General features: G+C 37.0%; 1 protein-coding gene across 7 annotated transcripts in view; it reads left to right on the top strand.

The window, feature by feature from the left end:
* slc24a4a (solute carrier family 24 member 4a) overlaps positions 1-14,535 on the top strand; it is a 52,582-nt gene extending 38,047 nt beyond the window's left edge. For 5 of the 7 annotated variants that reach the window (XM_079632442.1, XM_079632443.1, XM_079632440.1 and 2 more), the window contains 6 exons: positions 2,088-2,235; positions 7,126-7,292; positions 9,059-9,173; positions 9,281-9,393; positions 9,485-9,550; positions 11,271-14,535. In XM_079632442.1, coding sequence (XP_079488568.1) covers positions 2,088-2,235; positions 7,126-7,292; positions 9,059-9,173; positions 9,281-9,393; positions 9,485-9,550; positions 11,271-11,423 — 762 coding nt within the window. In that variant the 3' untranslated portion in view covers positions 11,424-14,535. The remainder of the gene's footprint in view (positions 1-2,087; positions 2,236-7,125; positions 7,293-9,058; positions 9,174-9,280; positions 9,394-9,484; positions 9,551-11,270) is intronic. The other 2 variants (XM_079632444.1, XM_079632441.1) reach the window with 1 other exon arrangement.
* The last annotated feature ends 9 nt before the right edge of the window (positions 14,536-14,544 follow it).

Here is a 14,544-nt window from a genome sequence, read left to right as displayed (position 1 = left end):
TATTCAGCTATTTTATAAGGGCTTCAAATGCAGCTCATCAATTACGAGTTTGCACTATCCGATTTATAATAGTGTAACTCTGGCAACCCAGAGACTGGATTATAAACCAGAGTTCTGAATAGCTTATGCACCCGTCTTTGTTGGTTAACTCGGCACTGTGGAGATCTCTCATCAGGTAGCCCAGTTCTGGGTGTGAGGCTGATTAAACTGTTTCTATAAATATCCACATGCTGGCATTCAAAGAATTGTGTTCGAAATTCAAACCCCTGCTACAAAGACTGCTGAGGAATTTGATAAGGACATGTCAGCTAGTTCAGAAAGAATTGAGGCTGGGAATGGTGTTAAACTGATGATGGATGAATGTTATAGACACAGAAGGCGGTTTTTCCTGGGTCAAAATTGGTCTTCGGTGGTGGCCGACAGACACTGTCATCCTTTCTTAACCTCTTTAAAAAAAAAAAAAAGCTTTTTTTTTTCCATAGATTTAAAAAACAACTGATAATTACTTTGGTATGTGATCATAATAATATAAAAAAGTAGCATTAAAACGTTAATTGTCTAATTTTCTACCATATACAATTGAATAAAATTGGCAGCTAGCTAACTACAACTTGCTTTTTTTCCTAATTTCACTTCACTCTAGTCTAAACTAAATAATTTGGGGTAATTTTTCTACACATTGCTAAATAAATAACCTGAAATTATTTTAAGTTTTATTAGTTTATTTAAAGTTTACCACTCTTACTTAAAAAAATGGGGTAAGCACTCGTACATACCGGTACTCAAATTTAAGAGGTGTTTTGACTAAATTATTTGTTTGTAACACTTTACAATATGGTTTGATTTGTTAACATTAGTTAATGTATTAGGCTATAACTAACATGCACTAACCATGAGCAATACATTTGTTACTGTATTTATTAATCTTAGTTAATAAAAAATACAGCTTTTCATTGTTTGTTCGTGTTACTTCACAGTACACTAATGTTAACAAACACAAATGATTTCAATAATGTAGTAAATGGTCAAATAAACAAACAACAAAGATTAATAAATGCTGTAGAAGTGCAGTTTATTAATAGTTAATGTTAACTAATGTAGTTAACTAGAGTTGAATAAAAGGAACCTTATTGTAAGGTGTTACCGATTTGTTATATGCCGATTCAGACTTCTTGTGAGTTCAGTGTTGGACATATCAGTTGTTTTTACCATTCTTTAAAGTGAATCGGTTCAAATGAGTCAATAGTTCGCAAATCGGAAGTGTCCTTACGGACATGTACACGTTGTGTGATTATCCCAGCTGTTAGGACATCGCACAAGATTTGTCTCAACACAGAAGACATTTCATCACTGGATAGGCTTTTTCGTTTTATTTAAAGGTTTGACAGCTGAATGTGCGGAACGCTTTTCACAGGGTTACCGCGGGGTCTTAAAAAGAAAAAATTTCGGAACTTTAAATTTAAGACCTTAAAACGTCTTAAAAACGGCCCGATTTTCATCCGAGGTCTTAAATTTCATTTAGTCAGGTCTAAAAAAGGTTTTACCCTCGTTCATTTCCAGAAACGCTGGCCTCAGGAAGTTATTACAAAGTAGCAAAAAAGTATCAAGTCGCAGCGTAGCCTACAAAGTGGAGCAATGCTCTAAGTGAAACTTCGGTCTGCCGACCTTTTACCATTGCGTTAATTGATTTTGATTAATATGTGTGAGGGATAGAGAGCAAGACAGCGCTTAGTTTAAACTTGAAGGTGTGTGCGCACACGCGGCCGGGGGCGGTGCTCTCTGCTCGATCTTTCAGTAGCATACGCCCTGTCACAAGCGCAGCACTTCACTGACCGAGCTTTGGCGGCCACCAAAAAAATTAAATGCTGGAAAACCCTTGTACAGAAGGTTGTCAGTATAACCTTTTAAGGGACAGATCACCCAGAAATTGGAAAATAAATCTGCTATTTACAATGTTTTTTTTCTAACCCATATGTGTTTTGGGGAAAAATAGCATCATACTGGCTGGGAATAACTATTCCTTCAAAGTATCTTAATTGAAAAGTGAGATTGTGAAAGCAGTTTTTGCTCATTATGCATGCATGCAGCAGCAGCGGCTGGTAAAGACGGCCAATGGGGGGGACGAAGTCCTGGTGGCTGACCAGAAAGCTGACACCATGGAAAATGGCAACGTAGCGGAAGACAAACTCTCTGAGGAGCTGGAGAGTGAGATGTCATCTCCTTTCAGCTTGCCTGGTGAGGCCGTTTGATTTTCACACATTAACACAATGGATCTTTAACTGCATGTGGTGGCATCTGAAATATGTATACCATAGGTCTTATTCTGTCTTTATCTGCAAGGTTCCTATGATGATTTTTTTTTTTTTTAATCTTGAAATATCAAGGTATTTTAAAATTTCTTTAAAAGATTTCCAGGACTGGGAAAATCATGGAATTATAATTTTTTTTAAATGGTAACACTTAAAATTTAGGTATAATGAATTAACAATGAACTAAAGTTTTTATAGCATTTATTAATATAGGTTGTTGATATTAATTTATAAATCTACTATTGTTAATTAAACAACCTTATAGAAAAGTTTTTTATTTTAAAAATAAAATAATGGAAATTTTTTTAAATTTAATTTAAAATATACTTTACCTTTCCAACGTGATGACGTAACACGTGACTCATCTCAGAGATGGTACAAGATGGGCATTTGTGGTTAAAAAGTAAATTTTTATTTATTTTTAGAAAATGACCGATCGTTTCGCTAGATAAGGCCCTTATTTCTCGACTGGGATAGTGTAGAGCCTTTGAAGCTGCATTGAGACCTATGATTGAGACTGACATTTGGACCTTCAAACCGTTGGTTGTAGGGATGCAAATTATCGATTAATTCATTAATCATTAATTGATTGACCTTATCGATCGATTAACGATTAACTGATAAGCGGCTATTTTCCTGAGAATGTACATTTCTCACGGTATCAACAGTGTCTTTAACATAAAAAGCAAAATATTGCTTATATACTGAACAAAAATGCATGTTATATTGCTCAAATGATGTTTTATTGTAACAGTTGGGATACGGTACAGAATGGCATTTATGTAGTTTAACAAAATAAATTATGCACAGAGAATTTAAATACATAAAAAATAGTTGTGCACTGGCTCACATGTTGCAAACATTAAGCAACATAAAATAAATGTTAAATAAAAATCTATATGGGTAGGCTTAGCCTAAACTATATTAAGTCTACATAATAATCTATCTGGTAAACTTGAAAAACTTGAAACATTAGCAGCACTTATTGATGCTTGGTCTGAGAAAGGTAACAGTAAGATTACTAGACCTGGAAACTTCAAATATAGAACTGAAGGGATGTCAATTTTCACAAATTCCTATGATCGATCGTAATTTAAATGAATGATCAATTATGCGTCTGCTGCAGTGCATATGGCCAGCATGACAGGGTTTGTTAAAAACGCTATGTTACTCACCAAATGAATGAGAATGTTTTTTAATCCAAATGAAGGGCTAGTAGGATTGTAAAATGTTTCGATGTGAATGATAAATTAAATTAATTATTTAATAATCAAATATAACGACTAATAATACAACGTGTCACCAACGCCGCCTCAGATGCGTGCTTGCAGTGTTACGTTAGACATGCACTGAAACGCACTGAAAACGGCAACTAAACCCAATGAATTCACAACGATTTAATAAAATAGTGTTCTGATGTTATGTAATATGACAGTCCCAAATTAATCATCGTTATTATTAGTCGTGCATTAATGCTGCTTGAGCGGCGCGCGCTGAATGAATAACCGTTGAGCACTTTGCTAGTGCATTATTTATCTCAAAGAAGCGCAATCTATATGAGATTAGTCAGATATATACAAAATAAACATAATATTACAAATTATATCTGCACAAAATGACGTGAATGCACAAGTGAACTTGAGTTACGTGCCATTCAGAATGACTCATGTTGTGGACACGCTCTTCCTGGAACAACGCGACACGGCAACTAAACCCAAATACTTCACAATGTTTTATTACACTATTGTTCTCTTTATAATGTTATGTAATATGACAGTCCCAATAGTCATTATTAGTCGTGCATTGCCGTTTGAGCTGCGCGCGCTAAAGATCACGCTTCAACAATTCTTAACCAAATGCATCCAATATAGGCTATGAGATAAATCAGATATAGATACACATAATACACATAATAAACGTACACATAATAAACTATTACAACTTGCATTTGCACAAAACAAAAGGCTGCGAATGCACACGCAAACTTATAGTCATGATGAAGGTGTAAAACAGTCCCAAACATAACTCCGGCGCGCTCGCTTGTGTTTCGCGGTTGAGCAGCACGCACGCGCATGAACCTGCTTAATCGATGATCGATAAGTTTGATCGATTAATGTATTATCGACAATTAATCGATAATCGATTAATCGTTTGCATCCCTAGTTGGTTGCCATTGAAGTCCATTATATTTAGAAAAATCCTGGAATGTTTTCCTCAAAAACCTTAATTTCTTTTCGACTGAAGAAAGACATGGACATCTTGGATGACATGGGAGTGAGTAAATTATCAGCAAAAGTGTTTTTGAAAGTGAACATCCTTTAAACAGAATATTTTTGTGGGGCTTTCAAACCTGTATTAAAGTGTTGCCAGCGTAGCGCTCCTAAATGCTGCTTTATCAGGAAAGATAAAGAAAGATTCAATTGAAATAACATCGAAACTTTTCTAAAGACAGTCAGTTCACTTCAGATGCATTTATATAAAAAACCCGCGCCGCGCTTTGACTTTGAAATGTGCAGTGCTCATGTTTATTCAACGATGTCAATACCAACAGGGCTGGACTGGGACACAAAATCGGCCCGGGCGTTTTGGCCCAGACTGGCCCACTACATATGATCGTAAACACCACCCATCTTTGCACGCCCTTGAATATGTTTTTGTTCAACACCTATTCATTAAAACCACTAATGCCATGTAATGAGTGAGTAGGAAAAAGAGAGAGTTAACAGATGAAATAAGTACAAAATTGTCATTTATTAATACAATTGAACTATACTCCACAGTGATGCATCCAAAACACAAGCTATAAGCTGCATTGGATCTTTTGTAAAGCTGTGGTGAGGACCTCTGTCCCTCTAGGGGGGTTTGGGGGCATGCCCCCCCCCCGTAAGAAAATTTTGTGCATTTTTATGTTAAATTCATCAATCTGGTGCAGTTTGAGAGTTCAAAATTAAAAGCTCCAACCCATATATTAAGTGTGCAAATTAAACAAAGAAAAAAATCAAACCTCTTTTAGTAACAGTGTCTGTCTACATTACACTACATAATAATAGTTATAATATTAATCTCATGACAGTAGCCTAATAGCCATAAAACAATTGTAAAACAAATGCACTGAAAAATAAAGGAAACTTTCATAATTAGTTTTGTACTAATTTCTATACTTGAAAGAGATAAGCACGTGATCTTTTATTTTGGCGGAAACTGCATCAAGCTTTTATTTTGGTGGAAAACATGGATACAAACGCGCCTTATTAAACTTCTAGTAAATTGCTGTAATCGTCAACTATGCAGATGTGGAAATAATGTGTAACTGGGTAATGGGTTCCTACACTCATAGCCGAAGTGTTTTGAAAGTAGTTCTGCTTACCGCGGACTCTACACTCTCTCATCTCTCTCCTGATCCTCCTCACTATCCTCATCATCACTGGAGCTGATGAAGGTCCTGCTGCTGCAGAAAATATATATTTTGACACATTTTACAGCGTCTGCTTGAAGGGCCTGTATTTATTTTTCATGCTATTTCTCTGCACATTCCGTGCGTTTCTTCTCCATCTCTCCGACTATTTTGACAGATACACACTGACACGGCATGCTCGCTCAAAGGGGGAGGTGTTTAAAGATGTGATTGGGCCAGCCCAGTGTCAATCAAGAAAACAACCAATCTGATCTTAGATCCAAGAAAGCAAACGCTGATCTACGCGTTTCATGGGCCGGTCTGTCAGTGGGAAAAAAACTAACGCTTACGTTTTTTGACCAATGCATTACACCGGCACTAACCCAGCGCTGTCAATTAAACAAAACAAAACGAATGGGCCGCCGATGTATGAGTTTTATGGCCCGTTAAAAAAAAAAAAAAGTATATGTATCGGCCCAAAAAGCACGTCGGCCCACCGGGCATTTGCCCGGTATGCCCGAAGGCCAGTCCAGCCCTGAATACCAACCACCAATAGACTTTCTAAAAGGCTGTCTTGATATGTGAACTAATGTATGGGAAGCACTGTAATATAATTTGACAGCTATCAATTATAGTTTAACCTATTAGGGGTGTGACGGATCGCAGTTTATCCGTGATCAACGGTTCGGCACGCATGTGATTCGCGGATTAACTGCTACATTTTACCATCATAGAGTGAAAGTTTATAATTCGGATGCGTTTTGTCTTGCCAATTTACACATTCAAACTATTTTAAATGCAGAAGAATAGGCGAAAATCCAGACTCACACGTTTAATTGTACGCACAGCCACACGCACCCGAAGTGAGTCACGCAGAAAGAGAGAAGCGTGTTTAAGACATCGCTCAAACATCGAAATGATTCCTCTTGCGTTTCCTCGCCCTTCTTTGCCTGAAAACATAATTAAAAATTCATATCATAACAAAAATAAACACCGGTATTCGGTATGAACTCGACTAAAATATTTCACTTTTGGTGATAGTAAAATCTGGAAATGGAAAAACAAAGAATTGGACATTTTAACTTGCATGTTAAGCTGTTTTTTTTTATTATCTTCAGTTATGAGTGATGTATCTTTTGCCACATATACAGTATATTTTGGGTTTGTTTGTTGTGAATGTACCTGGTACAATAAGAATTGACTGAACAATGCACAGTTTAAATCTGTGTGAACTCAGTTGTGAGAATCACATGACACAGGATCTTTTGTTATTGTGTTGAGATTATGGCTTTTTCCTTTGTTTTTTCTTGTGAGCTGTGCTGCCCTCCCAGTGAACCCCTAAGTCACCATAAATAAAAGCCATACTTTTTTTTGTTTTTTGTGGAGGCTTAATTGGTGACATGCTGTACCATGTGACTGTAGGGGGCGCTTTGGATAAAGTGAAGTTTTTCATTTCCTGGCCCATTTTGGTGTTGCTGTACTTCACCGTGCCCAACTGTGCCAAGCCGCGGTGGGAGTTCTGCTTCATGCTGTCCTTCTTCCTTTCAACGCTGTGGATAGCTGCCTTCTCTTACATCATGGTGTGGATGGTGAGTTCCTTTGTGTATGTAAGCATCTGTATTTGGATACTGCTTTTTCCTGAATTATTTAATATAATTTAGTATTTAAACATAACAAATTATCTTAATGCAGGATATTTAAAATCGTAACACATCAGAATCAGAAAGGGCTTTATTGCCAAGTGTGCTTTCACACACACAAGGAATTGTTCTTGGTACTGAAGCCTCCCGTGCACATATACAAATACAACAACATAGAAATATTGTAATAAAATTGAAGAATAAAAATATAAGTATATAAAGACTCATTTAGGTTTTGTCATAAACCTATTTAAAAAATATTATATTTTATTATTATTATTTATTTTTGGTACATTGTTCATTATTATAGGCTATTGAGAGCACTAAACTGTTTACTTTTGTGAGGAAGAAAATACTTCAAGTAGGCTACAGTATGTCTACCAGTTGTGAAGTTGTCTGGAAGTTTTATCAATTAATCTTTAGACTTATTTGTTGGCCAGTTGTGGTCTGTGCAATAAATATTTAAAGTTCTAAACCATCTATTGTTTTATTGTTCCACTATAGTAGTGATAATATTTATAATAAATTGAATTTAATAGGTGTATCTCACATTGTCCCACAGCAACATTAAAATAGTGTAGATTAGTGTACAATGTTAAATAATAATAATTTATTCAATTTAGTGTCCATTTCATTAATTTAACTTATTTGACATATTTGAACATTTTATTAAAAGTAACGCAATAGTTACTTTCCCTGGTAATTAGTTACTTTTATAATGATAAAATATGTATAACTCAGTTACTATTTGTGAGAAGTAACTATAAATAATTACTTTTTTTAAGTAACATGCCCAACACTGCCCTGCACACGTCCTCCACACAGGCCATAAGCGCAGGTTGAATAGCAGGAGGGGGGTTGAAGTAGGTTTTGGTGTACAGTATGTGTAAAGGGCAGATCAGAGCAGGGGAGGGGTGTAAGACTGGGCTTTTCAAAGCTACAGTAAAACCGGTTTAGATCCTCAGCCAGTTGTTGATTCTCCATAGATCGGGGCAGTGGCCTGTCCAGACTGATGCCGGATTGTTGGGATGAACTTTTTCTTTTTTTTCATAGTAGCTTATTTTAGCCACTCGGATCTCAGTGTGTCAGTGTGTTTCTGGCCTGGTTGTACAAGATTTTATCCCTACTTCTGTAAGCATCTTCTTTAGCATGACAAAGAAACAAATTAGTTGTCTTGACTCGAGTGTTGCTGTAAACCATGGCTTATCATTATTGAATGATAAAAATGTCCTAGTAGGAATGCACATATTATCACAGAAACTGATCTATGATGTTATCGGTGGCAGCAGCTTCAAAAACATTCCATTCACATAAAGTTCACTAACCACATAACATACTATATTATAGCTGTATACAGTATTACTGCTATATGGACATTATTTTGATACTCATCTCTAACTGATAACAGAGTACTTTCTAAATTGTAACATTGAAACAAGCATTTTTTTGTAAAGTTGCTTTGAAACAATATGTTACAAGCTCTACAAATAAACTTGAATTTAATATGCATTAACTTTGTCCTAGTATTTTGTAAAATGGTTTTAGCTTTTCCTTAAGTTTTAGACCCCTGGGGGGCCCTCGGATGGCAGTTAGAAAATGTCTCTGTTTTGACTCAATATTTCTTTGAGTTTTGGCTTATTTTAGGTCATGTTACATCACTATTCCTTTAAGCATCTGCATTTCTTTGAGGCTCTCATGTGGGTTGCTGTGTGCAGGTGACAATCGTTGGATACACACTTGGAATCCCAGATGTCATTATGGGTATAACTTTCCTGGCTGCTGGCACCAGTGTTCCTGACTGCATAGCTAGTCTTATTGTCGCACGACAAGGTAGAGCTCTCCTTTGTTTTGTTTTCTTGGTTTTCTTACCTTTGCTTATCTTTCATCCAAAATGAGCTTACTTTCCAACTCTGGATTTGTGTCTTGGATGTGCTCAGGCCTGGGGGACATGGCTGTCTCGAACACGATTGGCAGCAACGTCTTTGATATCCTGGTTGGGCTCGGCGTTCCCTGGGGCATCCAGACAATGGCTGTCAACTACGGCTCTGTGGTATCTGTCTTTGTCACTCCTCAACCATGTGCACACACACACACTCCCACAAATACTGTAAAATTACCTTTTATTTTTTTGTCCTGTTTAGGTTCAAATCAACAGTAGAGGATTGGTTTACTCCGTTGTCCTGCTGCTAGGTTCGGTTACTTTAACTGTGAGTAAATTCACCTCACAAATACACTACATGGCCAAAAGTACTATCATTAGGATTGTAATGTTTAAAGCAGATGTCTTAACAAATGTCAGTAGACCGTTAAGATTTTAAAACGAGCCGTTCATTCATAAATAGGCAAGATCACTGTAAGAATACAGACCGGAAGACAAGACAACGAGTGTAGCGCTTAAAAGGGGCGGAGCTACATAAGGTCTCTAGATTTGATTCTGATTCATATGGGTATATTTTGCTTGTGTATATAAAATACTCACTCTCTCTGCACATTTTAAATTATAGAGGGCATTATTTTAGATTCAAACTGCCAATTCCTTTTTTTATTTTTTTGAACCGATAGAACTTACTCCTAAGGGTCATTGGTTTTGGGAATCAGGCTACACTATTTAGATTTACTGCAGGGTCCTACGGGTCGACCAATAATGAATTTTACAGATAACCATAATAACCTGGCAAATAACTGATTAATAATGATGATAATTTTCCACTGATTAATCCACTGATAGTTTTTAAAATCTGAAAAAAAACTCAATGGGAAAAAGTATATTTTGTACATTAAAAGACTTGAACTTTATTACAAAATTAGCAAAAATAACTTCAGAAAGTTTTGTGATTTTATTACAATAAATTCAATAAAATAAAGTTATTGTGATGAAATATACAAAGATCAGCCAAAACATTCTCTAATAGGCTGTTGGTCATCCGTGTGCCGACAAAACCGAGCAGACCCACTGAACCATGAATTCTACCAATCCTCTGAATGTGTCCTGTCACTGTGGTATCTGGCACCAAGACATTAGCAGCAGATCCTTCGAGTGTTGTAAGTTGCGAGGTGGAGCTGCCATGGATCAAACTTGTTGGTTCAGCACATCCTACCAATGCTCAATCAGATTGAGATCTGGGGAATTTGAAGGCCAGGGCAACACCCTGAACTCTTCATCATGTTCTTCAAACCATTCCTGTGTACAATGTGTGCAGTGTGACAGGGTGCATTATCCTGCGGAAAGAGGCCAATGCCATCTTGGAACACCATTGTCTTGAAGGAGTGTACCTGGTCTGCTGCAATGTTTGGGTAGAAAATCCCAACAAAAGTTTCCCAGCAGAACATTGCCCAGAGCTTTACTCTTGGCCATTTCTCCTGCATCCAACTCGTTGACAACGAGAAATTATTACCATCTAATCAACCCACAACTTGATGTGACTGTTGACATGATCAATATTTTTTGCTTCACCTGTGAGTGGTCATAATGTTTTGGCTCATCGGTTTATAATTGGATAAATATATCACAGAAAGGGAGAGAGAGAGAGAGAGAGCAAAGGATCGTAGTCAAATTAACTTGTTTTTAAATATATTTTTCAAATGTGTCCAACTATTATGTGCCCTCATGATTGTTACATCGTTCATCTTTAAAACTGATTTATTGGTCGACCAACTATGCAGTTAAGTGCATTCAGTAGAACGTAGCAGCATGTGCAGGACTGGAAGCGCTTTACAAGTACGTTGTACACAGCCACTAAAAATAGGCATAACGTGTAAGATCAATCTTGGGTTTTAAATGAAGATCAAAATAAATGGGAAAATCTAGTTTTTCCCCCAGCCCTACTTAATTACAGTTCTGCTACAGCATGACAGTGTTTAGGTGTCCATGCTGTGTATATAAGATGTTTTGCTTTGACTTAACTCTTAATTTTGTTCCATCTTCAGGTGTTGGGGATCCATGTGAACAAGTGGAGATTGGACTTTAAGCTGGGCGTCTACGTGCTTATTCTATATGTCATTTTCCTCTGCTTTTCTGTCATGATCGAATATAACGTCTTCACGTTTGTCAACCTGCCCATGTGCCTCGAGGAACTGTAGGTCAGGAGATTGTCATGGGCTTTGAACCAAAATACCTCCAGGAACCAAAATCACCAATGATTCTGCTGTTTCCTCTGTGTAATCTCCTTACTGAGTCTCTACTGTTGAAGAAAACCACTGTCTCCCACTTCACATTCACACCACTGTGGTTCAGATGGAAGAACTGCATTTCTCAGAAGACTGTGGACTCTCAATCAATTCCAGGAAATGAAATTCTCCTTGGCAGCTCTCTTTATAACTGGATATTCTTCCACTTCTGAACCTTGGACAATCACAATGCAGCTCGTAATTCTTTACTGGATTGTTTGGAGCTGGAGGATTCAGTCTGTACAGTCTTTTATCACAAACTACACACACACACACACAGCAATGACAAAGAATGCTGCTCATTCCTATATGCATTAGCAATCTACATTTTCAAATTTCTGTCTTCCCTTAAGACACTCTGTGACATGAACATGAATATAATGCACTTTATATGTGGCATAAAACATCTATATCACATTAATTTATTTCCTCCATTACGAAAAAATTTAAGTATGTCCTTGATGTGGTGCAACAAAAAGATGAAATCACTGCCCTCGGGCAAGAAAGTCATTCTCGCAGCTCATTACACCCAAGAAAAATATGACTCGTAACAGATTTTCTGTTATGGATCATGCTGCAGGGGGCGAGATGTTCTGGAATCCTTATGAGCTGGACAATATATTTCCTGCTGAGAGCTTCTGGCAGATGCCCAATGGAGAGGTTAGCGAGGGCGACCAGCTTCTGACACATCGAAACAGAAGCTCTGCAATTAGATCTGTTTGGGTTTCCCTTTATGATTCCAGACCTGCATTAGTGAATGGAACCAACCATAAAGCACACATCAAAAGCTGCTCCTCACCTCTCGTTCAGACCAGAGCAGACGACCCTCAGGACCGCTCTTCTTGTTTAGCAGTGTGAAAGATGAGACTAGCAACTGTGGCTGCTTTAATATTTCGTACGCATACTGATGACATCACAGAGGATCTTGGATTTTGCAAACATGCTATAAATCTACGTGTTTGTTGTTTATATGTAAATATAACATCACTGATCCTGTTTGAACTAGTGCTTCCTTACAGATGAGGGGTGGGGGGTGGATTTACATATGTGACCTAAGAGGCCACTTTTTCTTTATTTCTAATGCACCCGTACCTCCCTCTCTGGATCTTTATTGCCGTTTGTCTGTAATGCATGATTTGACACAAAGAAGCCATTTCTAATGCAGGGCAAAAGCTTTGTGAGCTCACTGTCAATGTCCCTATAAGGATGAATCAAGAAATTGTGCCCAGGTCATATTTCACCCTAAAATCAAAAGAAAAACGCATACATTTTATTTTGAAAGTACAGTAAGTAAAGTTTTAGGACAATTACATGGATTACACCATTTATTTCCATCGCAGTTAAGCACATTTTTAATCCCAAAAATATTACCATGAATTATAAACACTTAAAAATGTATACTTTAAAATGTACTTTTTTTTAATGCTTTTTCGTATGACGGTAAAAAAAAAAGTAATCTCATTACGGTTATGAGAATGAAATGAAACATGAAAATGTTACGGTTTCTTCTTCTTTTGCGTAATTATGAGATTATTATTTTTTTGCGTTGCCATGATTTAAAATAACAGTAGTGAGGTTTAAGCTAGAAAATGTAAATCGTGAAAGTCCCAATACATAAAAATATTAAATAGTTTTCAAGATAGACTTTTCTTTGAGCATAAAAAAGTTTTGGGGTGAAATATGACCTGAACATGTTCTCGACCGGTCTCCTGAGAGTTACCCATAAACGGCAGCTACTGGACCCCTATTCAGCTGCTAGTGGGCTCAGGAGATCTGAACTTGAGCTTAGGAGAACACGTTTTTGTGTCTTTCGTCAGTCGTAGAACCTGTCGTTGTCAAGTGCTAGGAGGTGCTGTTGTGTGTGCAGAACGACAGGTGTTGAAGTATTTGATGTACACATTATATATATATATATGCAATCTCAGTGGGTGAGGGCTGAGTATGGGGATTATATTTTCATAGTTTGTGAAAGCTGCTGAAATCGCCCACCGCTGTTACACGAGCATGCAGATTCTGTCATCTAATCTGACATCACACAATTGCCATTCTGTAGAATGTCGACTTTAGTTTATTGTGGCTGTGTTGTGCGGAATGACGGTGTTGTCTTGATGACTCTTTTCTTTCGTCTTTGTTCTGTGGTGTTTTTCAGTGGTGATCTGCGATTACATTATTCAGCTGAAATAGATACACCATCTGCATAATGTTGGAGGAGCATTGAAAGCTTCCTATGCCTGGTTGCCATGTTATATAGTTAAGTCTTTCCAGCATTAAATGCTGCCAGTAATACTTTTTTTTTCTGATCTGTTAAGTTTCTCTCCTGGTTGTTTTGGGAGTTCTCTTTTTTTTCCAGTGCAATAGTTTGTGCATTCATACTGGATTTATTTGAATCTACACCTTAAGATACTTGTCAGCATACTATCCTTTATTATTTACTTTGTTGCAGATAATTTGTGCCATGCTTAATGTAAGTGCTACCATTTGAACTGAAAACTTTTTTCTTCTTTTTTTTACATTGTGTATTTTATAAACCTCTGACCTCTGGGGTGGTTTGATTGTTTCATCGGGTCACTTCAGATGGGATGTCTTTGTTGCCAGTTGTATAGCACTCTCACATGAGTAGTCTTATATGCACTCTCCGTTGTATGTGTCTTCAGAGGACAGAAACTTCAAGGAAAATGCTTCAAATGACTCTGTCCGGCATTAATATGCACACGAGTGTGAGACTTTCTCATGCAGTCTTTTGATTTATTAAAGACACATGCACAGATACATGCGCCACTGCTTCACAAGTGACCTGCTGCACTGTGAGTGGAACGGCAGATAAGAAACCTGTAAGGTACAGATGTAATGATTTTCAACATAAGACGTTGGTGTGTAACTTGAATGTATTGTCTTGCAAGCAATGGATGTATCCAACCAATGCATTTTAATGTAAAGCAATAATCTAAAAAGAATATGAATAACTATAAGAAACATACGAGTATTGTATGGAGAAAACAATTAAATTATACAGTTTATAAATGTTTTTTGGTGT

The sequence above is a fragment of the Phoxinus phoxinus genome (genome assembly GCF_949152265.1).
Source record: "Phoxinus phoxinus genome assembly, chromosome: 13".
Classification (NCBI taxonomy): domain Eukaryota; kingdom Metazoa; phylum Chordata; class Actinopteri; order Cypriniformes; family Leuciscidae; genus Phoxinus; species Phoxinus phoxinus.
This window is presented reverse-complemented; position numbering and strand designations above follow the sequence as displayed.